This window comes from Aulonocara sp. 'chitande type north' Nkhata Bay, linkage group LG16 (genome assembly GCF_057382095.1).
Source record: "Aulonocara sp. 'chitande type north' Nkhata Bay isolate Kocher_YH1m ecotype deep benthic linkage group LG16, A_spYH_male_GT1.1, whole genome shotgun sequence".
Classification (NCBI taxonomy): domain Eukaryota; kingdom Metazoa; phylum Chordata; class Actinopteri; order Cichliformes; family Cichlidae; genus Aulonocara; species Aulonocara sp. 'chitande type north' Nkhata Bay.
The window spans coordinates 25,959,985-25,985,392 of NC_141359.1; the positions used below are offsets into that span (position 1 = coordinate 25,959,985).

General features: G+C 40.0%; 1 protein-coding gene across 6 annotated transcripts in view; it reads right to left on the reverse strand.

The window, feature by feature from the left end:
* LOC147311666 (plakophilin-4-like) overlaps window positions 1-25,408 on the reverse strand; it is a 96,430-nt gene that overhangs the window by 64,074 nt on the left and 6,948 nt on the right. For 4 of the 6 annotated variants that reach the window (XM_086267665.1, XM_086267662.1, XM_086267663.1 and 1 more), the window contains exon 2: window positions 10,982-11,118. In XM_086267665.1, the coding sequence (XP_086123791.1) occupies window positions 10,982-11,110 (129 nt within the window). In that variant the 5' untranslated portion in view covers window positions 11,111-11,118. Of the gene's footprint in view, window positions 1-10,981; window positions 11,119-17,765; window positions 17,917-25,408 lie in introns of those variants that run through there. The other 2 variants (XM_086267661.1, XM_086267660.1) reach the window with 2 other exon arrangements.

Sequence of the window (25,408 nt, forward strand, 5' to 3'; positions counted from 1 at the left end):
CTCAGACTTCAAGGTGGCAATTCTCATTCCTGCCTTTTCTCCCTCCGCTGCAAACTGCTCCACTCTGAGCTGGAGGTCATCACCTGATGAAGTGAAAAGAACCACATCATCCGCAAAAAGCAGAAAGATGATCCCAAGGCCACCAAACCAGAGTTGAGTATTAGTATATTAAATCGTGACAGGTTTCTCTTCCATTGCTTTTAAACAATGGAAGTATCAAGCGTACTGATTGGTTAACCTTTCTTATTCTTATCTGACACTGACATCTAAATGTCAGATAAATGACACATAATCACTGACCAGTAATCTGCTACATTAAAACATTTGTTGTCTATTAAAAGATCATACTAAAAGATGAGAGAATGCGGGAAAAACAAAATACTGGCAAGAAAATAAAGTTACGACTTGGCTCGACAAAAACATCATTTAGGTTTGTCACATGAGCTGGATGCTATTAAAAGAGCTGTCATTTGTATTGGCAAGTGCTGCAGCTGGTTCAAGAGAATGACAACAGAAGAATGACTGTCAATAACAATGACTGTTTGAGGGGGATGTATAATCGTGTCAGTGTTGATGAACAGATTCCACAGTGACTAACTTTAATTCATTAAATTTCATTTCCAGACAATATCTTTCAGAAAATGTTTTGTTGTTGTGGTGAATATTCTTCCCCGTGTTCCCCAAATTTCACTACCTTGGCTTACTAAGTCATCAACACTTTCCCATTATTAAATACAAAAACAGTAATGTGTGACCAGAGATAGCAATCCGATTACTTTTTTCAAGTAACGAGTAAAGTAAGGGGTTACTATTGCAAAAACGGTAATTAGATTACAGTTACTTTCCCGTAGGAACGCTGCGTTACTGCGTTACTAAAACCGTGATTTTGTTTTTGCAAGAACGTCTCATGACAGTGACATAAGCGAGTGCGACATTTGTGACAACAGCTGTGTGCAGATCAATAATGGATCATATATCGAGTACGGGAGAGAGTATGAGCGTGCAGCGTTTAAAGCGTGGAAGTACTGACCTTACTTTAAGTTTGATTCCATAAAAAGTGACAAAAACGGGAAACCGACCTCGAAGCTCAGGTTGGTGCGGAAGCATGGTCCAAAACATTCAGATCTGCCATGAAATTGTTTCCCTGTAACAGACTAAAGGAAAGCCAGTACAGAATCTTACATAGACTACAGCGTACGCCGGAGTTCCTAAATAAAATTCACCCTCAGATTTCTGCTCTTTGTGTGAAGTGCAATACGGCTGTAGGGACCTATTACCACTGCATATGGCAATGTCCTTTAATTACTAGATTTTGGAAGAATATTGCTATAGAGCTTTGCTCTATTTTCCACCGAACGATCCCACTGAACCCTATGCTGTTCGTTCTGGGTCTATCTATAGAAGGGCTCTCTCTGTCTTCTGTACAGATGCTTTTGTTAAGTAAACTTTTACATTTGGCGAGGCGATGTGTACTGTTTCAATGGATTCAGAGACGGCCTCCTACTGTTACACAGTGGTACAGAGAACTGCTCAGGGTGCTGCCGATGGAGCGCCTCAGTGCCATCATAAAGGGCAATTGTAATGCATTCTGTAGCATATGGCAGCCTCTGCTTGATCACCTACCTCATGACCTTACTGTGCTATTACATAAAGGGGACTCGCAGTTTGTTTTTAAACACACTGATTAATGTCTGTGTTTTCCCCCCCTTTTTTTTTTTTTTTTTTATTTATTGTTTCCCTTGACTTCGAATGTGAGACGCTTTACATATTTTGTCCCAGGCGTGTGTACTGGTAACTCATATACCTGCATTTGCTTTGTTATTTTTTTTTTTTTTTTTTTTTTTGTGCTTGGCTGTGCTGACTTGTTGCTGTTCGTGTTGTTCTGACAAAATCAATAAATCATCGTTTCAAAGAAAAAAAAGTGACAAAAACATTAGTGTCCGTTGTGCGTGGGAAGAAAACTTCATTTTACAGCGAAAAAAAAAACCCTAAACAAGCACCTAGTGCACTATGACGTAATGGGAAATTCACAGAGAAACTCGCAGATTCTTCCACTGACCGCTGCAGCACACCTGCACCAGGGTAAACCTCCGCCTACCCTGCTCCTGCTTTACAGGTGAAAATAGAGCAACAGGACCGCTAGTCTTTGATGTTATTTATTTTCTGCTGTGTTTTACTTGCATCTATTTGAAAGCGTGAGTGTAAACACACACAAAAAATATTTTATATGCTGGAATGTGCAGAAAATAGGTTGAATAAATTAGTTTAACATTTAAAGTCAGAGAATGTTGCATATAATTAAATTTTGGCTTGATGCATAAAGTTAAAAGATTAAAACTAATAAAACAAGTTTTAAAAAGAGACTTTTCCATTTGATTACATTTTGTATGATTGATTATGCAGAAAAAGTAGAATTGGCCTGACAGATCTATCGCTTTATCAGGTTGTAAATTGTGCTTTTAAGTAACTAAGTAATAATTACTTTTGAAAATAAGTAATCAGTAAAGTAACGGGATTACTTTTTTGGGGAAGTAATCAGTAATTAGTTACTGATTACTTTTTTCAAGTAACTTGACCAACACTGTGTGTGACTGGCACTAATAGTTGGAGGAAATTAAAAGGGGGAAAAAAAGAAAAAAGAAAAAAAAAAAGACTCAAGTGGTACATCTTTTATTCCCAACAAAATCACGTCCTTTGAACCGCCACCCCAACAGCATTTACAGCATGAAACACAATTACGCTAAAGAGCACAATTTATACAAATTCACTATTTCAAGAGGAGCAGTTTGAAGCTTTAAATACTTTGTTATAAAAAAAACGCTGCAGCACAAAATACAATTCCTCCTTTTTAAAGTGCCAACTGAAACACTGTTTGACCTGACTGATCATTATGGAGCAAATGTTCATTGCACTGTGCAGTGGATGCAGAATAATGGCACAATCGGCCTTTAGGTTGGTTTGCTATGAGCCTCGCTTCACTCTATAATTGTGTTTGCCAAAGGGCAACTCTGCTGGGGAAAGGAAGGCTTGATTGTACAACCAAAACAGGAAGAGAATAAAGCGTTTTTCCGGTAGCTTTCTCCAGGTAGTAGACACGGAGCACATTTAACAGGCAGAGTAACTGTGGAAACGAGATCTTCACTAATTAGCTGAGCGCAATAATTATCTTAAATAATAAACCCGTGTTAACTACCTGACTAACAACTACAAAACCTAACCCAATCGAGTATTTTAATGACAAATGGACCTCAGTCTTTATGGTATTGTTTTTATTAAACCTGGTTATAAAAGCATGTGTCACCCACTTATTGTTTGGGGCTATGTCTGTCAAGGAAACATTTCTAAAGCCTGTGCCGCTAATCTAATGCCGTCATCCCTCATCCCTCGTCATCGCTTTCTTTCTTCACCAAGTCTTTTCATCCAAGTTTTGCGCCAGAGCTGCTTTTGTTTCTGAGCAGCTACAAGCTGTTGAACCTCAACAAAAGCTCTTATGTGATGATGTTGATAATAATACCAAGACATACTGCCAGTAAATAAGTAACTCAAAGACAATCTGTATCTTCTCAAGTGGAAAAGGGGCCAAAAATACTGCAGCAGTGAAATCACAGACGTGTGAACATACAATTCCACAGAGAGATCAATAGTGTTGTGTCATTGCTCTAAGGTATAATAAGGTGAGTAAGCAATTTAAGGACCGTCAGTCTAGAGGTTGCTGCAGTGAACAAAGACTGCAGTGGCTTGTGCGATTACCACAGTCATTTAGTGCAACTCAACTAAGCGGCGTTTGGGATAAAGACACGAACCTCACTTTGGATTCACCCAGCCATCTTCCTGAACTTCATCCATGGATGCATGGCAATTCCAAGGACTATTATACTCCTACCCTCTTATGTGAGAAGTGAAACTCCTGCTCCAAATGACCTGGTTCCCTGTGTGTGCTGTTGACAGTGGCAATGATTATAGTGGTAATGATGATGATGATGACAGTGATGGTGATGAGTATTAACAGGCTAGTTGGGGAGGGGGGAGAGTTCCCGTGGCTGGGTAGAAAACAGCATTGCTGCGCCAGGCTAGACAGACCACTCCTTTGACATCGTGTCACATTGGGAGCAGATTATCTTCTCTTCCCCTTTTCCTTCTTTTCTGTTTTCGTCTACGTTGACAGCCTCCTGTCAGAGAGCTTTAGTGAACCATTCACAGGTGACAGCCTCTCTGACTCTGCCTCTCTCCATCATGCTCACACTCCCGCTTCTGCCCCCCCACTCGGCATCTCTGCGTTTTGTCTTTCCTCTGTATATCTGCGCACTCTCCTTCACCTGCATCTCTCCCCTCTGAATCTCTCTCACTTCTCTCTCATACTTGTCCTGCTCCCCCATGGGGTAATTGCTCGGAGCCCGGCTTCCATTTTTATGACTATAATCGAGGCCAGAATGCTTATGCCTCTAGATTTCTCCTTGCCTGTGTCACAGCAGCAGCACCAGGCAGAGGAAGGCAGATAAGACCCCGAGAAGTGGAGAAAATCACTAGTCGATAGTAATTAGAATCCTTATTTCACCTATGGAAGTGGAACAGACACTATCGCCTACGGAGGGAACTCAACCTTTCTGTGGGCTTAGGGCATGGAAATGCATAATGGCCAAAAAACCCACTGCCTCTGAGCTTTTCTCTGACCCCAACTATTAACTCCTTAAGCTGGGTCACTTGGACAAAGATGACTTGGGCTTCATTAAAACAAGACAGAAGCTTTCATGGGTATCTCAAGTGAGTAATATTTCAGCCAGCTCATCAAGCCTTTAACAGGGTAAAGTTGTAGCACTGAAAGCAAGGTCAGTTCCTGAGCTCTGAAGAATGCCAGCGTGCGTGTGTCTATGCCTGATTTGGATGAAATCAGGGTCACAGACTGTAACTTCAGTTTACCACCAGACAGATTTTTCATGTGTAATTGACTCCAACAAAGTGGGAAAATTCCACTGTGGTGATGGTGGTGGTGTTTTTTTGTTTTGTTTTTGTACGGTGGTGTGTTGGAACACAACTTTTTGCTAGTTGTGCCATGCATATAGGCATGTCCAGGCACAGCTAATAACAGCATTACTCTAACAACAAAGCTTTATAATGGAGGAGGAACGGGAGTGCAGCAAAACGTTTCATTTCCAAAAATCAACACACCACAATCTTAATATTACTCATTTGCTCGAGGGACACGTCTCTGCAATGCTTGAGGCAGACTAATTCTGAAACCACTGATACTGGTCTATCAGTCTAGCCATGATAGAGCAGCTGTGGTTGTGGTTACCACATTTGAGTGTTACTTCAGCATGTAGCGCCACATATTTTATTTGGCAGATTTTTATGCTGATGCCCTTCCTGATACAACCTCCAAAGAACTACAGTTTCCTCCTGGGATCAAACTAGGGATCTTTTCACTTGTTAGGTAAATGTGTAAACCACTGCATTATGGATCCACTGAGTAGCAGCAGCATTTTTTGGACAGAATCCCTCATTAAAATAGCTCAACAGTCGGCACTGCTTTAGCCCAACAGGTTGAGCAGGCGAACTATTAGGCAAAGGTTTGAATCCACCCCAGAGGCATTTGCGTCGTCTCCCCCCTGCTCTTTGTCTACTTCTTTGAGCTTTCCTGTCATAATAAAGGATAAAAAAAAAACAGTCCCCCTCCTGAAAAAATGCCTCAACAGCAACGCAGAGCAAGCGAGAGGAAAGAGGGGAAAGGCCAGGAAGTAAAGTGGGAATGTTGAGCAGGAAAGGATCGGCTCCTGCAGTCTCTTTAGTGTGGAACCTCTTGTATACATTTAGTGCACTTGCAAATGTGTATTGTGTAACATATTACTGCATGAACTATACTCACAATATACAACAGTAAATCATATTTGTAATAGAGTAACATCAGCAAACAATCAGTCTTTTCCAAAATAAAGGATAAAGAAGTAAATCAGCTCCAACCTGAAGCTCCTACTGCTTTAAAAACATTTTGAAGTACTGCCTGAACTGCTCATGAGCACGAATTTTAATGGAAATACTCAAGTACTGCAGATATAATAGAAGAATTATTATATTATTCCACAAAAAAGTTTGAAGAAAAAAAAATTCCGTGCTTTATAACTTCTAAAAATACAAATAATAAAACACAGTTTGGCATTTCAAGGTTTAAGTTAATAACAGGTCAACTATGCACAGACTTTACGTGTACAGCGTGCACGCTGTCAGGAAAGCGCAAACGTTATCGTCACCCATCATCCTTCCCCCTCTGTCTGTTTCTGCAACCTACTTAATACTAACATACCTAAAAATAGGTATACCGAGGGGCCACTAGAGAAGTGTTTGTATAAGAAGTACTTGGTGCTGATGAGATCGAAGCTGATGCAACGAAAGGACCCTCCTTTTCTGCAGCTATTTCTCTCAAGGGAGAAGCAGTAGAAAGCAGTGATTAGGTCAAACTGATCAATGAGATGGCCCTTTAAAGACCTGACCTCTACCTCATTAATGCCTGCGCAGTGGATGTCATGGCTTCCCACTCAGACAGCCAAAGAGCTCCTATATAGCTGTTTCAAGTCTCAATTTGGCTTGTTTTTAAAGGCTGCTGACAATGGTGTCTGATGCAGCCACCATTATTCACCAACAATCACTTTAACGTTATAAAAGGTTTTCATTTACATTTTACAGTATGTGTATTTACATGAAATGCACTTACTTACTAAATTACCCAACTACCTTACCAATGAGCTCCCAGAGAATAGATCGCAGCCATCATCTCTAAAATAATCATTTTAATAACCACCAAATGTGACACTATTTAATTTAAATTTAAAGGACACTGTTGTAAGAAGCCCATCTCTTGGCTTTAGGATGTTTTCAGTATTTCACAGCTTGCGTAACTCTCCCTATAATCTGTAATGCCATTGTCTCACATATCAAAATAACAACAATCATAAATTCAATTTGCATTGTAGTCTACCAACATAATGGAATTATTTGTGTAGACACATACACATTCCTGTTAGGTTATCCACTCATACAACACTTTATTTGGGTACAATGGAAACTAAAATTACTACACTACTACAACATCCTTTGACACACAACCTACTAGGGCTGTTCGATATAACGATATATATCGGATGACGATATAAAAACGTCTATCGTTTCATTTTACGCTATCGTTTGTTTCGTGGTGTCGCAAAAATAATCTGTTTACGGCAATATTTTTTCATCGTTTTGATGGTCACTGTAGTGGTTATATTAATTTCTTAAAGTTCTCTATTTCTCTTATATTTAAAATAACCACATTACAGATAGACAAGCGCCTGTTTTTATGTGTTGTGGTTAGCAACAACGACGGTAACAGCATCACGTGTCTGCTTGTTTATGTTCCACATAAACCTTTCACAATAAAGCTCAAGATCCTGTTGAGACTTTTCAAAATAAACTGAATCACGTGAAAGAGCAGATTATTTACGGATGAGACGTAAAAAAGAGCCGCCAGGTGCTAAAAAATAAACCTTAGCATCAAACGTTAGAACCGGCTTTTCCCCGCAGAACTCTGTAATAAATTCTCTCAAAGAAAACAGCAGCCGTTACAACTTATGTCTAAAAATGTATCGTTTCATGCATCGGTTAAAACACTGGACTCCAGCTACATGACGCGCAGCTGGAAACACTTCCCGCAAGTCGAGATTCACAGAATTTACAGAAAAGGTTACATTTTTGTGATTTATATCGTTATCGGACGATAGAATTTTTATATCGGGATATGAGGTTTTGGTCATATCGCATAGCCCTACAACCTACTTTATGTAAAACTAATGCAAATTGTGTTCTGATGCTACAAAAATTACAACTGGAAAGAAAACAGAATATTAAATGTCAAACACATGCTCTTCACGAATACACACGAGTTAAAAATACAGTTGGAGAAGAACAAAAACCACAATTTTCTAGTTTTTTTTTTTCCTTTCACCAATAGAAATTGAAATGAAAAAGGGACTGGGGCTTTCGTGGCCCTTTTATAGCAGTTTCTAGTCACTCTGACCAATCGAAATGCTTTAGACTGCGACCCACATTCAACCATTCATATAGCACTTTATTCTATGCACTTTAAGCACTTAATCTACCTCACATCCATGGCTATTTTAGAAGGAGTTAACCTAACAAGCATGTCTGATCTGTGGGAAGACGCCGGCGGTAGCTGGAAGAAACCCATGGAGGCACAGGGAGAACATCCAAACTCCACACAGAAAGTTACCCAGACAACCAGGAAGTTAGAGCCTTCACGGTGTCATGTGACAGGAATAACGTCTGCACTAAATGATTCATTAAACTCAAATGTACAAAACAAACAACATGTTTAAAGTAGAAACAAATATTATTTCCTCTTATGTTGCTTGTTCAGAGCAGGTACTTGTGCGTCTAAACTGCATTCAATTAATTTAGGTCAAATGTTTTGATAATCATACTGAATATCGTGAGCCACGTTCAGCTATATAATGAGTAAGGTGATGCTCACCTACAGATGAATCTCTGAACAAGCACGCAGCTGTGCATCCAACCCCAAATTCTTTGGAATTTACTGAGAAGATGAGCGAGTATTCTTCCGAAGGAGATGCAACTTGCCTGGATATGCCTGAATAATGCGGAACAAATATATATAGATACATACGGGAAAGACCTGTAGTTTTAGTCTCTTTTAATTTGGTCAAATTTGTTATTATTACAAGAGTGAAGAGGTGTTGGCACATTCGATTATTAAGACTGGGAGGCCTACATAGTTAACCGTGTTCTGAACTCCTCAAATCTTGCCCCATGTAAATTACCCATCTATAATTAAAAAGAAATACTCAAAATCCTAAAAACTTACCGCAAAATAAAGATTTAAAACAATAAAAACTCAACAGAAACAAGCTTATCCATTCAGTAAACAAACCTAAATTAACATGAAGTGAACGTAAAAATAAAAGAACTGAAATCAAATCAAATAATGAAAAACACCAAATTATAATTAGTCTGGTCTGAATGAGTGCCAATGCTGCCCCATTGCTTTAATTAGACCTAAGACAGATTTAAAGATTTAAAAAATAATAAAAATAATAATCATCCCTTTGGTTAAATTAAATTCTAATTCAAAGATAGGTCTGAAGATTGAGAATTTATGAAGTTAATACTGAATAACAATACAGTTCATTTGCTATGAGTTGACTCAAGCTTGAGAAACAGCACGCGTGCTTCTCAGAGGCAAATAAGAACGAGCTGCAAGAAATACTTTGACATTTAAACACTGGATCTGTAATAAACCATTATGGATGTGTCATCCAGATGGTGCTTGCTATTAAACAAGCACAGAGCACAAACAGGACTCCAGGAGCTACAGTGCAACACAACCAAGTCCTAAAATTACAGGCTAAAGAAAGCAAAGGGGGAAAAAGAGAGGGAGAGAGAGGCTGATGTTTGCAAGTAGTTAAAAGGAAAGAGAGAGTGCGACATGTCCAAGTGAATAAACACCAACATGTTGGTGAGCCTTTCCTTCTTTGGGCATCTGGGCAAAGGCTGTGCAGCTGTAACTACAGCAATGACAAAATGAAATTTCCAAGGAGAACGAAGAGGAGGGAAGACGAGGAGTGAACGAGACTAGTCAAAGAGAGGAAACTCTGCTAAATAAAGAAGCAGAACAAAGACAAAAAATAAAAGATGCAGCCTTAACACAATAAACACTTACCAAACACTCCTGTCAAGCACTTTCATTCCTTAGCTTCAGCCCTAACCACAAACATGGCTACAAAACATGCATGTTTACATCCACAGCGCGATCCCTCGAAGGTTTCTCTCAACAATCACAGGAAAACCTCACATATAAGTAGAGGACGGAAAAAAACCCGAAACCCTAACTACCCTCGTCTCTGACCTTCTACGCATTTTCCTTCGCACTCATCCCTTTATTCATTTCTCCAACTCTGTCCTGCATAAACTCCGAGGAGAACTATAATTTTAAAGTATCGACTCTTCGGCAGGAATCCCCGTCGAGCCATGCCTCCAGCCAGTCATTCTAAAAGCAACAGCTCAGGCAGGCTACTCGCCCTTCCTGCTCGCCTGCATGGATATCTGCTCCAACCGGATGAGCCACCAAGGATTATTCTAAGGAAGGAAGTGACAATGACAGGTGCTCCCTCCTTCCTTCCTTCCTTCCTTCCTTCCTCACACATGTAAACAATACCCACTTTCCTGCAGCAAGTCTTAATAGCACTCGTGCAGTCCTTTTTTAAAAAAGTTTTTTAATAATAAAATGAAGGAAAACCATTAATCATTCTCAAACTTTAGCTCAACATGAGCGTAGTTCAGGAAATGTACGCAAGATTTCACACAAGGGAATTCAAATTATTAATAATGATCAAAATCTCTGTAGCACATTATGCCCTGTGCTGGATTCCCAAGAAGTATGAAGGACTGGAGTGAAGCCAGAAAGAAAAAGGAGTGTGTGTAAAAAACCAAAGGGGGCGTGGATGAATCACAGAGGGAAACGGAGTGAGTCAGAGGGCACGTCTCTACTCAAGCTCTCAATCCCTGCTAGAGATGATCTTTCTAGTTGTCCTCTGATACAAGCCAGGCCATAACTGCAGGCGATAAACCATGAATCGCTTTCTTTGTCAAGCTTCCTCCACTTCACTTTTTTTCACAATAGAATAAAGCAAATAAAAGTCTATGATGAGGATTCGGCTGTAAATGAAAATCTTTTCATCATCTCACACGTTGAGATGTGACCACTTTCAACGTTAAGTTATACAATTACAGTGTTAACATGTTGTGTGACACAAATAAGTGGGGGAAAAAAAGCCATGCATACAGTAAACAGTAGCATTTCTGAAATGTCCCAATACAAAATAATGGTTCATAAACGCTGTAACTGTGCTGTAATATCAGAGATTTAACATGAAGCAAAGGGGCTTTTAGCACAGTGTGAGTGGAAGAAACCCACTACCTGCTCTTTGACGGAGGCCAGGATGTTGTTGGCGGTGTTGTCAGCCTCCATGTTGCGGCCAGTTGAACTGTCGCGGATGGTCAGCAGAAGCCCCTCCTCCGTCACTGGGCTCTGCTCAGGAGCTGGCATTCCTCCTGCTGGGACACACGCACACACATATACACACACACACACAATGCTCTGGTCACCACAGGCGCTCGGCTAAAAGTCTTGCACACATACCGGACTGGGTGCGTGCGCGTGCGAACACACGCAGGCAAAGCGATGCTGAGAAGTGGAGGCGCACCACACCAGCAATGCACAAACATACACCCACACATGCCATATGGCCCAAACAAGAAAAGGACTGTCAGTGTTTTATGTCTGTGACAGTGCAAATGAATGCCATATGGTCTTGAGACAACACACGACTTAAATAATGATTTATGTATGAAATTTAGTCATATAAAAATCCAACACAAACAAAAGGAAAGCCAGCGATTCTGGTGAGGCCAAAAAATGGAATGGAAATTTCAATCTTAGCAATGCAAAAGTTGCCCTAACATGTGTGTCCACAGGTGACTTTTCTCTGTATTACTGGATGTATTGGAGATGTTGCAAGAGATGCGAGAGGGCAGGCCTTTGGAAAAAGGTGATAAGGTGTTTCTGAACTGAAATGAGAAAGTGGAACAAATAGTTATGATCTCATTATTTCTGTTGACGGAGACAGCGTCAAGGGAGCTTTGCTTGAGGTGGATCCAGATTCACCAGAGAAGACAGTTAAAGGCTGTGATGGCTGTGTCACACCAAAAGCAAGGGGGTCTAATAAACACAGAAGATGCACGACTGAGATACTGCACTGCTGGTGTAATCTACAAGCATGTAGTTTTGCAGGTCCCGAAACATGTGGACGAAATGTGATCCAGAGGTATTCTGGGAGAGCGTCACCAAGGCAGTGTGAGACATTCAATGTTTCTGAGATGTGAAGAATCACATGCCAGCTCTGGTATTACAGATTAATGCTTCACTAACACCAAGTATGTTAAGTATGTAATATATGTAATGTCCTGCATACCACGTTACATACATCCTCTGATCAGTCACCAAGGTACTTTGCTTGTTCACTTGCAGTTTACAACACAGTGCTCCACTACCTCCCACCACATCCCTCAACTGCAGCCTTTGAACCAGGACATTCCATGTTATTCCCAGAAAAGCCAGAAATGGGAAACTAGAAAATTTGAGCTCCTCCTCCCTGACTGCTGCACACATACACTCACACACAGAGGAAAACACTGACAGGACTGACTGAGGGCATATTTTGAAAACTCACAGAAGTTGCCAACCTATTCAGGATGGAAAGAAAACTCTTCTGCTTTTCTTTTAATTAACAGGCTGCAATTAACTATGCAGGACAGATATAACGGTACATGACATGTTTATCACGGTATATTCTATAAAAACAGGATTTAACATTCAATCTTCCATTAAAAAAAAAACTAAATAAATAAAAAAATGACTTGCCAACAAAAACACTAAAGAGTGAAAATATGACCAAAATCTGTGTATATAATCTCAGTATTTCTCAGCAGGCTAAACTTGTCCAGACTAGAGCAGACTTTAGGAAAGAGAACCAAAGAAAACAACATCCAGGAAGTACAGCAAACCTTGCTGAAGGCACCATAAGAAAGAAGGAAAATTTGTGATGGGTGTAGAAGCCTACCACTGAAATCCCCCATTATATTTGGTCTACAATGATTTCACTGTGCTTATCGTTGACTTTTCAGCAGCTGTGAAATACAAGTGAAGACAGCGAAGCTGCCAACCTACCACAGTCCTTAAAAGCACATGGCTGACTGGTTCTTCAACATTTCTTTGTATTGCCCTCCAAACGAGGGAGGGAGGAAAAACCTCACTGTAAGCCTGGTGGGTTGAAACTTGGGTATTTCAGGCCCTTAAACAGTTCAAAGAACAAGTACAAAGCTGAAAAGTAGGTAAGAAGCCAAGAAGGCAGACCCAATCTGTGCAGATTTCAAGGCTGTCATTAGTTTAATGCGCAAGGACCACACTGTGTAGTTCCTCCAGAATAAAGATGACCTCATTGTGGTCAAGATAAAGAAGCAAGCCAGTGTCTAATTATTACTGTTATAATTGTTTCCTTTGACTAAGCAGAATACAAACAGCCTGCATGACAGCAAGACTAAAGAAAACTGAAAATGAATTTCATCAACTGTCAGACTTATCTACCTATTCAACATGGAATAATAAGCCTCTCTTTTACTAGACATCCTTTTCTAGTCAAAGCTAAATCTCCCTGTAAGCATTATAATCCTCAGTGTCTCCTAGTCTGCCAAGAAAAGTCTTAGTCTGACCCCACCCTGACACACTGGATCACATGATCTGATCTACTGACCTCAGACTTGGCCACTCCTCTCAGCTTCTTACACAACACCTCTTCTGGTGACCGTTTCCCAAACTAAATGTGGTTCATACTGAAAGGACATAAAGGGAAAATGAGTGTGCCACAGGGTTTGAAAACTTATTTCTTCTAATGTGTCAAAACCTAAATGAAGGTTTTTTTTAAAGGGGATAGCAATAAAGAAAGCTGAGGCAGAGCTTCAAGTTCATATACAGCCTTTTCCCCCCCTCCATTCCCCCCCTCCAATCAGTTTCATCTACAGTCATGAATTAATCAGTCCTTGGATCACTCGAAAACCACCCGTGTCTAGTAACACCTTCCCCAACAAGCGCTGCGGGAGAAAAACTATTATCTGTCACTAGCAATCGACGTGCAGAAGAAAAAGGGTGACTCTGAGAAGTCAGAGTGAAGAAGGAAACCTTTGTTAGAGTTTTGCATGTTTACCCGTCTCATATTTCTGCTAGGAAGCATTTTGGGTTATAACTGCCTACTTAAGGTTATGACAGACATTTTTCTGAAGATGTGTTTTTTCTTCTACTCACAATATTTGGAATAACTGAGGTGAAAGCCAAGGCTCGTTTGTAGATAAATACACAGTTTTACGGCATTCATGTATCTGCGAGTCTCTCAATAAACAACAAGCAAACTTTGCTCTAATCAAACATAACCACCAAGCAGAAATGTTTTGTGGTTTTGTTTTTGTATTTCTAACCGAATTAAAGAAATAAATCAATCTTCAGGCCCAGTAGTCAGACCCTTTTGTTGTGACACTATAAACTGTGGTGAGTTGAATTGTTTTCTTGCTAGTAATACTTGTTGACGAGACTTCATTTGGAGATCAATGTCTGATTTTTGCCATAACATAGCAAGAACTAGCCAGCCAATCAGAGCACGTTGGGTGTTTTGGGAAGTAGTCCTTAAAAAGCCAGGAACAAAGACCCACCCAAGGGCGAAAAGAGATGCTGAAGAAATGTTTCCTTTGAGAAAAATAATGTGTTATTTGAACATAAATGTCTGTGTCTGTCTGTAGATTGGCACTTTAGGTAAAAAGTAAGAAAGATGATATGTCGCTATATTAAGCATCTTGAGTTGCACACAGACTATGCAGTGAATAAGGCAGTCCGTGTGGATCAGGGACTGTCGACTCTGGCTTTTCCACATTCAGAGACTGCATTACGGGATAGGGATAAACTGGGAAAAAGGCTCCGAGCCATGTTTGTATTTGATGACAAGATATTATCTCTGCCTGCAAGATATGAAGCAGTGGAAGTTGAGCGAACAGTGTGCAGATTCTACTTTATTGTAACTGTCCCTGCTGGGTAGCTAGTTGGCCAGCTGTCAAGCTGTAAAGTCTGATGTCTCGTCAACAAAAACACTGCAAATAAATTAGCAGGATTTTCAGTTTATTGTCCTACTTGTACTAAAACTGTCTGCTGCTATACAATCTGATGAAAAACAAGTTAAAAAAAATTAAATGAAATAAGCAGATGTATATCACAGCTCCGGTAATAACCTGTCACGATCCCTGGTTCAAACCTGGCAGGAAGCACACTGCGTATAGGAAGCATATTGAATCTGGGTGAAATCTGTCCCAGAACAAATATGCGTTTCCATCCAGCGGTGAAGGAGGGAGCAGCTGAAAAAAAAGCCAGCACTGCTGTCAAAGTCACAGTGGTGAGGAGTTTATCTTGATGTCATTATACATGCACTCACTGGCCACTTTGTTAAGTACACCTTGCTAGAACTGGGTGGAACCAGTGTTTGCCTTTAGAACGGCTTTAATTCTTTATGGCAGTTGCCAGGAAGCATTGCTCAGAGAATGTGTTTCATATTGACATGATAGCATTACACAGTTGCTGCAGATTTGGCAGCTGAACATCCATGCTGTGAATTTCCCATTCAACCACATCCAAAAGGTGCTCTATTGGTGGCTGTAGAGGCCATTTGAGTACAGTGAACTCATTTTCAACTTCATTAAACCAAATTGAGGTGATACTCGGTGATATTTAGTTGGTAATAAGTGGGCCGAGCTATGCCAAAAAAAATAAAAAATATCTCCCACACCATTAGACCAAAACAGTAGTACCCTCAAATCAGTCAATCTACCACTACCAACAATGATGACGTAAACTTTAAGTCATTTTCTTCCCCATTTTGATGCTTGGTTTGACATCTTTAACTAGCTCCTGCCATGTAATTGGCTACTTAGATTTCTACATTAACTAGCAACTGAACAGATGCACCCAAAAAAGTGGCAAATGAGCACGCACTGCTGTATTCAAATTAGTTTTCCCTGCAAAAGTATAATAAAAGAAACTGTTTTCCTTTAGACTATTTTTTTCTGAAATCCTCTTATTGTTTCTTATTTAAAGTTCCTTTTCAGCCCCTTTTACTTGCAAAGTTGATAAATTGCCATCACCTGAACACACGCGGTGTTCCTGTAATTGGTCCTGTACGTCAAACCCATTAGAACCATTATCTGTTGACTTTCAGGGAAGCAAATTTCTCTCCAGGGGGCTGAGTGACACCACATCACCGACATTCAGCACAGAAATGGAGACGAGCTGAGAAATGATAGTACATTAGCCTGAATTTCAATTGCAGGGAATCTCAAAGAAGCAGCAGTTGATTGCCTTGACTTGCTGAGCTAAAAGCAGCTGGGAAAAATCAATGGCACAAACACAGGCGAGAGCTACTTAAAGACCAGTTTTCAGGCTGAATTTTTCACTAAATGTATACTTAATATTTGTTGGAAATTACAGTTTGATAGTTAATGCACAACTTTAAATGTATTATGACACATGAAGACAAAAAGTCACATGAAGAACTTTGCCTTTTGAGCAGCACCCTATAAAAGACTTTTTACAGAACGTAGTAGTGAGTCTGAGTGGTTGTGATGCAGTGACTTGGACTGTCTCACAAGTTTTATCTTGCATTTCACTTTTCTCCGTCATGGCGAATTATTGTGTTTGTGGAGGTTGCACAAACTCCAGCCTGTCAGGACATAAAATCTGTGGTTTTTCCTAACAGGAAAACAAATGGAGCTAGATTTATGCTTGGATGCCATTCATGCTGCTGCTGGTCAGATTCCCCCCACCCCCAGATCTGTAATGGAAACATGGGTGCAATAAGTCTGACGCAGATCCCAAAATCACAATACAAATGCCTCAAAATAATTAATTAATTTGTTCATGATCCAATTAGCCTCACTGAATTTGTGAATCTTTTTTGAAGTAATCAGGCCTGTTGCAAATCATCCCCCAATATTCCTGTTATTAGACAGAAAGCTTGTTTTCTAAAATACAATGAAGAGTCAGATGTGTAATTTTCAAACCAACGCGGTGTATGTCTGATTGCTGGTTGTCTCAGTGCAGCATAATCACACATGCATTATACAGTTTACCAAGGTTAAACAAACAAAAACCATGTTATGAGCATATCCAAGTTGCATTGATTACCGTATGTTGAGAGGACAATCTGACGAGTGAAATCATTTGATGTATTTCAAGTTATATTTTTAAGTAAGAAAAATAAATAAATAACCGTTTGCTGTCAGGGCCATGCGACGCATGAATGTTCCAGCTTATCTAGACTGACTTTTATTGTGAGGAGAAATTCAGTCCCGTCACTAATCATTAATAATCTCAGCAGGTACAACAACATCCCCAAAGACCCACAATACTAAATTGCTTCTTTTTTAACAGTGTATTGACTTTCCTGATGCACAAAACACCATCAAATTATGTCCAGCAGACGCTACAAAGACAGAGAGAGGTTCAAAAACACTTTTGAGGAAAGTTAAAAAAAAACAAAAAAAAAAAAACTCTCATTCACAACAGCAGCATTTCATTTTTAGGTATGGCCCTGAAACTGAAGCCATTTCTAGACCTCTTAACTGAGGAAACTATTAGACTCAACAGATGGTTACGAAACACTGGCGGACATCCTCACAAAGTATTTGCTATGAGCAGATGTGGGAATTTAGAAATACAAATGTGTAAATGGTCTGAATCAAACTGTATGAACCTTGACTGACCCCAACGTCAGACAGAATATGCATCTAAGCATCAATACATGGATTTGCTAGTAATGTGCTCACAAGAAAATAGCATTTTGAAGAAAATAATGAAAACTTCTTGTGAGCCCCACATAGTGGACGTGCCAGGATCAAAACAAGAAAAAAAGTTATTATTAGACAACCAGATGTTTGACTTTCTGCTGCTTTCAACAGCTGAAAAATACTTTGCTCATATTGACACACCCAACAGGAATGTCTCCTTTCCAAAGCAGAATCAGTCACTCTTGCGCACACACAATCACTCTGTCAATAATTACCTTGAATAAGCTCAAAAGAAAGATGTAGTTTCCTTTGAGTGAGACACATACCTGTCCTTCTGTTGATACAGGATTAAAAACGTTAGACGTACAAGGCTGTGGTGAATAGAGACGAAAGCCTGAGAGCATCTCCTTCACTTTTCAACAAAGAGTGTGGGAAGGAAATCACTCAGAAGCTGCACCCATGCCCACTTCACACGTTGGACCTCACCCCGAGAAATGTTGCAATAACCTGAGGTCTAGGTATATGAGCATGTGTGGCCACAGGGCAGGGCTTGTGAATGAATAAAGGTAGGGAACACAGTCATTGCAGCACAGTGGGGGGCGGGAAAGAAACGTGGGTAAGTCCTGAGCTGCACTTTACCATCCAAGACACGTTTACTTAAAAAGCGCATTGAAGAGATGACTGCATCACCAAATAATCTGTTTGCGCTCCATGCAGCGATAAAAACGCAAGAGTAACTTTCTGCAAACAAAAATCCTACAGATCATTCACCCTCAAAATCATTTCCTCTCAATACCTTAACTAACAGGGAGCTGAGAGGCGCAACTGAAGTCTCATCAGCTGTTTCCAACATGTCACCACCAGTAATATGTTGTGACATGCGGGGACATAAATTATAATGATTGCATGCTAATCCCTTAAATAGAATCGGGGTCTGTGCGAGACAGACATGCTTCATTCTGTCACACGTCGTTAGACAAATACATTTAACACCCTAAAGCCTTTCTGCGTACAATTACAACAGAAACACAACAACTTCAGCAGAAATGCTTTCCAAGAGGGAATTATAACAATGTTGTGTAGATCATCTAAACAGTCAATATATATAAAAAAAAAAACTTAAAAAAAACTAATTCCTTTTGTAACGTATGCTATACCGGACAAATGTATCTTGGGATTTAAACATGGCATCGGATGTTCATTATTTAACCTAATTTCTCAGCCGAGTTAAAATGTGTTTAATCAATGTGACTTTTATCAACCCTATGCACTCGATTTGCCGTGTCAAGCATTTTTCCCACGGCTGACTGGAATAACTATCAATTCAAATTATCCTGTTTAGATTTTATGTCATGAAATACCAGGACCATCCGAAAGGGCGTGAACTGAAAAGGAAAAATCAGCATTACTGTTATTGGCAGTGTTCTGGCTCCCACAATGAAATGTGTCAAGCAAATAACTAAGCTCACTCAGCATTTAATGGTTGTTTTCCGCTGTAAGAGTTTGTAGGCCATTTCAGAACAGCTTGTTGCCTGCATGCCTTTTTAAGATAATATGAACCATCCCGCTGTTAGACCTCGTTTAGGGTCACTTTCAGGGGAGGGGAAAAAAAACTACTTACTAAGGGGTCATCTTTCCAAGATGCCCTGAAAGAACTGCTCAATGGAACTTGTGGCCAATTGGTTAAACATTGAATGAACAAGAAGAAAACAAATAAACTTGTAACTGGAATGAATTGTAAATTCAACCCTCCCATTCTCCTCTGCGTGTCCTTACCAGGCTTGCGGGGAGCTGGAGTCTATCCCAACTATCATGAGGCAAGAGAATCTTTGCTTTTTCCACTGCTGTCAGAAAAAGGATATTTGTGTTTACTGTACCTTGCACTTGCTGCTCTGAGCTCCCACGGTGGAAAGGTGATCATTATGCTGATATTAACTTTACCAGGCATGTCTGAGAGCAAGAGTGCATGTCAGCGATCTCAGTTAAGTAAAAAGGAAGCTACTTCAACTATTTCCAAGTAATTTAAAGTAAATGTACAAGAAAGCTTTCTGAGAACACCACTGAGAACAACCAAACGAAAGAGATACTAGCAACTGGTGATGCAATCTAAAAGTAAACAAATGTCTCAACCGAGCATTCTTAGCTCCGCTTGCTAGCTGCACTCCATGTGGCAGGAAGAACAAATTGAAAAATGCAGCTGGCAAAAAATCCAGACCCAAGAATATATATTTCAGTTTTACTGTGTAACACTATTGTGCACCTCCTGAAAGTTACAAGGTCAATTTACTTTAGTTACTGTGAAACTAAGTGTTAAGCAGTCATGTTATACTTTTATTTAAAATTTCCAGAGGAAAAAGTACCCCAAGCACAAGAGTACTTAGGCCACTTTTGTGCCTACACTTGACTTATGATGTCTTATTACACATAATGGCGTGTCGCTATTATTGCAGTATAATGCTGCTGCTGCTGCTGCTGGCACTTTGATTCACACTTCGAATAAGGAAGTGTTTCATCAATGACAGTAGCTCATTTGAAAAGAGGGATGGAAAATGCCTTTCATTTAATGACACTTATAAATACTGCCATCTGCAAGCATTGATAACACCACTTTCAGTATTTTTTTCCTATATTTTTAGAACTATAATAATTAGAGATTTTGTTGAAATAACATGGTAAAGTTTTGAGACCATCATCATCCACTCATAATAAGTCCAAGTTTCATGAATCCTAATGGTGGAATTATCTGCTTTCACCCTTGTGTCTCAGGCTGAGATCAAAGCAGCAACCTTTCACTTGCTACTACACTATGGACCCACAGTTTAAAGATAACTTACTTCCAAAAACATTATCAAGAACTCTGATGTGCCAAAAAAAAAACAAAAAAAACAAAAACATAAGCCGTAATAACTGCAAGTCCTGTGATTGCACACAAAAGTATTAACAGACATCACCAATTACCAATATCTGCTAGAGTTTAAGAATTATAGTGAGTGAATGAACAATGGACATCCAACATGATTCTTCGGGCAATTTAGAAATGTCGTCCTTTAAAAGATAACTGTACTGACCTTAATTAAGAATGATTAAAGGAGCTAGGAAATGTATCTGTGACAGTGACCAGAGCCATTTTCTAGTTATCATAATAGCTCTTCTGCTTTGGGATGTAAAAGATAATCCTTTTATATTGACACAAACTACTTCCCTTTTCGTTTTAATAGACAATCTCTAGGCTCCAAAGATATTCTGGTCTTCTGGCTTTAAACATTGCTTAAAATAATTGTTCAGTGAACACAGTAAGCTTCAATAATTATAAAATACTCACACCGAAAGACTGAATTTAGTGAGACTGACTTCTGAACTCTGGTAAAAACAACAACAGCAAAAACTCCAACTGTTGTTTGCTGGGAAGTATGAACTTAAAGAGGGATGTGCATAGATACATTAAAGATGTGCAGTGTATTTTCTGATAACTGATTTGCATCAGCACTGCCTACTCAATGCCTTGCGCTTCAGAGTTGACAGGCAGGGGTCATGAAACAATGTGCTGCTGTCCATTCAAATTTCAGTCTTGCCACTATTAATTGCACAAATATACATACAAAACATAAAGAAATGAAGCAACTGCTTTCAAAATGAAACAGTTCAGTTAATGTTATTGAAAAAGTAAAAAGAATGTTTAAGCACAAAGACCCACTATTACATGGTACTTCCTTTTTTTCCTATTGTGATCAATTAAAAATGTACACCATAACAAGATAGCCAGTGAAAGGTATCCGAAAGTTATATAAACTCCAAGATTAGCCCAGCACGTACCTTTAGTCTGCACTTTTTTCAAACAGAGATCAAGAGACAGAATAGAGATAGCATACAATAAGTATTACAAGTATACATTTTGCCATATTTCTATGCAAGCTAGAAACAGTCAAGTAGCAACAATTCGTTTAAGCAGTTAAGGGGTTCTACAATAACCTGCATGCCAATCTGGTATTTACCACAAGCTGTGAATTACAGCTTGAAAATTGTCTCTTGACAGATTGATTTGTTCTGCACATGAGTACTTTTTTTAAACTAAAATGTTTACGTTCTGAGGTGACAGGTTACTGTACAGAAATCAGATCAGGCAGAGAGAGAAAAAAAGTCAGCACCAACTTAGGTTGAATATTTCAGTGACTACTGCCAATAACTGCTGGAGGGAAGGTGGGTGAAAATAGTGCCCAACAACCTGTTTTATTGTGTCACGAAGAAGCTATTCTGACAGGATTTTTGATCTCCATTCACATTTAATTGAAGGAAAAGAATAATACCTTTCAAATTAAATGCACTCTGATAGCAAAACAAGGTTCGAATAAATAAATAACTGAAATAATTGAAGCTAGCAAATCATCAGCCTAGTCCATCACAGATCTGCATCGGTTTACATGTTGCACAGAAACTGACAAGATAATGCAGGAAAAGATACTTTGGATGTTTTGTAAAAGTTGTCATCACATGATTTCCCTGGTAGAGCGGCTCCAGCTTGATTGTCTACAATGCTTTCTCCACTGCCTGCAGCACATGCAGCACACGCCACATCACAGCTGAGCAGATGGTGCTGCAGAGTCAAGTGGTGTCTTCACAGTGATTTGCTAACATGTTTGTGAAACACATTGCTGGAAGGCTACTCATCAATGACCCCATCATTTTTCATGCGTATACTACAGTGAGAAACCCCAACAAACAAAATGTAGGCGAGAGAGTATATATTTGTGAGACAATACTGAGAGTGGGTCTGAAGTTTTGTAATATCTAAAGTGATCACAGGGTATCGATGAAAAGTAAATATAGATATATTTTAATGCAATTTTCCTTAGTGCAATAAAAGGAAACTAAACTTTAATGTTACAGTCTTCTTACACTGTTCTAATGCCTTTTTCTACTGTAAGGACATTCAAAATTTAACTATCATTTCAGATACTGCTCTGATTAGCAGTCATCTTTAAATTTAGGGGGATTTTTGGAGTCTTTTACTCACTACCACAGACAGTATGGAAGATGGACATTGTGTCGTGGGCTGGAAAGTGACAGGAATTTATAGTTCTTTTTCTAATTTCGCTTAGTGTTTAACTATAGGGATCGCCTTGGCTTGACCAACTACGGAAGCTCCAGTGACACCACGTCTGTCCATGACTGACCTTGTCACGCTGTGCTCAGGGCTCCGCCTTCTTATTCTAACATGCTGAACTGGCTTTTGCTGCTACTAGCTTGGATTTGACGGCAGCTAGTGATAGTTATGAATGTTATGAATGTTAACCATGGCTATGGCTCTTATCTCCACCAAAGGGCCAGAATCAAAGGCTAAAGAGGTTGTATCCCGCCGATTCCCCGCATCATGTAGTGCCACCATCTCGGGCAGGGACCCTCATCTGATATTTATCATTTGTATGGGAAAGGAGGTTGAGAGTAACAGTGAAGAACAGTCAGGACCACTGCCTGCGAGCTGCTACTGCAACGAGTGATATCCAGGAAGAGTCTCTGCTCATGCCCCCCATCATTTGAGGGCCTCCTTGATCAAAACATGGGCGAGTCCGGTGTCGATGGCATGGAGTTGATGCTCCAACCTCCTCAAACTAGAGGACATGGAGGACTTCACCTTCTACGCCCAGGAGTCAATAATCTCATCCTTCGTCCTCCAGGGGAGCAGGCCAAGGTTGTGGGTGTGTAATGGGCTGCACTCAGGTAAGAGAGCCTTATGGTTAAACCTGTCAGGCTTGAGTGATGCTGAAGTCATGGAAGCAGCCTATGACCCAACCAAAGGTCTCTTTGGCTTTTAAGCATTTTTATAAGTTGGATGTTGCACAGTCATCTCTGGGTCAGGCAGTGCTGGAATCTAATGCATCAGGGTCCAACCTTAGATCTTGAGCAGTGCTGGAGCTTAGCTGGATTGGGCTGCATCTCCCCGCAGTGAAAACACCAAGCGAAGTTACCAAAAAACAAACAAACAAAAAAAGGGGGTTACTTAACATAACCTCTGGCTCCTTGAAAACAGAGTGATTTGTTTCACCAACACTTCCCTCCTTGCTTGGGCACAAAGAAATCTGCTTACAATGAGTAACAAAGGGCTGGTCGGCCATGTTTTAATAAGGAGGCGGATCTCTGAGCATGGCTCGACAAGGTCTGTTATGGACAGACGTGGTGTCATTGGAGCTTCCGTAGTTGATCACAACAACGCGATTCCCATAGTGAAACATCTCACTCTGTTTTTCCAAGAACCAAGGATTACGTTGGGCAACCCAATGTTGCGTTAAATCATCACTGTAGGTACATAAACATCATGTTAACACCAATTAATCAACGTAGTTTCCTCCTTCACATTTCCTGATACCATTTTTAATAATAATGGATTGGATTTATACAGCGCTTTTCTAGGCACCCAAAGCGCTTTACAATACCATTATTCATTCACTCTCACATTCATACACTGGTGGAGGCAAGCTACAGTTGTAGCCACAGCTGCCCTGGGGCAGACTGACAGAAGCGAGGCTGCCATATTGTGCCATCGGCCCCTCTGGCCAACACCAGTAAGCAAGTAGGGTAAAGTGTCTTGCCCAGGGACACAACGACCAGGACAGAGAGCCCAGGGATCGAACCGGCAACCTTCCGGTTACAGATGCGATTCCCAACCCCCTGAGCCACAGTCGCCCCAATTTTTCATTTTTCAAATTGTTTAAAAAAAAAAAAAAAAAAAAAAGATTGACACAAAGAGCGAAACCCTTAATAGCAGCTAGTGTTTTGGCAATAAAACTGCAACGCAGCCATACCACACACAAGCATAAATCCTGGCAACAGCACTGGGTACTTGCATAGGCCTGTATATAGAGTCATCCCAGAAGTATGAATTAAGCTTAAACTCAATGCAAAGGTCTCATAAACCTGCACTGTTTTTAACATCACCAGGGGGCGGTACCTGTGGTTGCAAAAAGACTTCTGGTCCTGTGCAAGTCTATATGAAAACTTTCGTGCTCAGTTTAGAGCCTCAGTCACTCATTTTGAGTCATACTGAATAAAAAAAAAAAATCATTTCATTTCGTGAAGTATGTTCATACTAGGTTTCGAAAGGGAGGATTATCCATTATAATTATATCTCAATCACACAGCCAGGGCACCAATATGCAAAGCACTACAGCTCAAGACAGAATTACCTTGCTTAAATAAATGTCAGTTCATCCAACCACCACCAGATAACATTTTAAATCAATGATTGAGTTCTGATGCATGTCCATATTTTAATGTCTAACCATGGGACATTTTAAAAATTCACTGCCTTAAATGGGCAATTTTGGAACTTAAAGAGATCTAAACAACAAGCCATGTCTCATCCCAGTGGTAACATAAGATGCTCCCCTTCTTGTGGCATGCAGTTTTCTTCCCATCATTTTGGGGCTTTTGTCGGAAACAACAGGAAATCTCAAATTATCTCTGAACACCTGGGAATGACTTCTATCCAAAACTTAAAGGGCTTGGCATTGTTCAGGGTTACTGGTGCAAGCAACGGAAAGTGCACTTCAGGTGCCAAAAAAAAACTGTTCTTGCTGAGACGAGAATGAAACCTTTAACGGGTTGACTGCATTTGTAAGCTGGTAGCATAGATGTGACAGTTTCTCTAGTACAGCATGAGCAATTTGCAGATATTAACCAGAAACTTTTGTGTTTGTTTTCTTTGAAGCTAAGAAATTCTAGAGCATCTCTCTTCTCCTTGGCGCACATAATCTGAGTAAGCTGTGTGCTAGGAAAAGAAGAAATCTTTAGAGCCGTGTGTAGTTCATTTAAGTTAAATCAGAGGGTGCACCCTTGGCTTAAGACGTCAGGTATGCCCACTTTGATGTTGTCACTATATCAGGTTGCTCTGACAGAAAAAAAGAAAGAAAAGATACAATATGGGCTTTGATATCATATAGCCAACATCTGCCTTTCAACTCCGTGACCAAACACA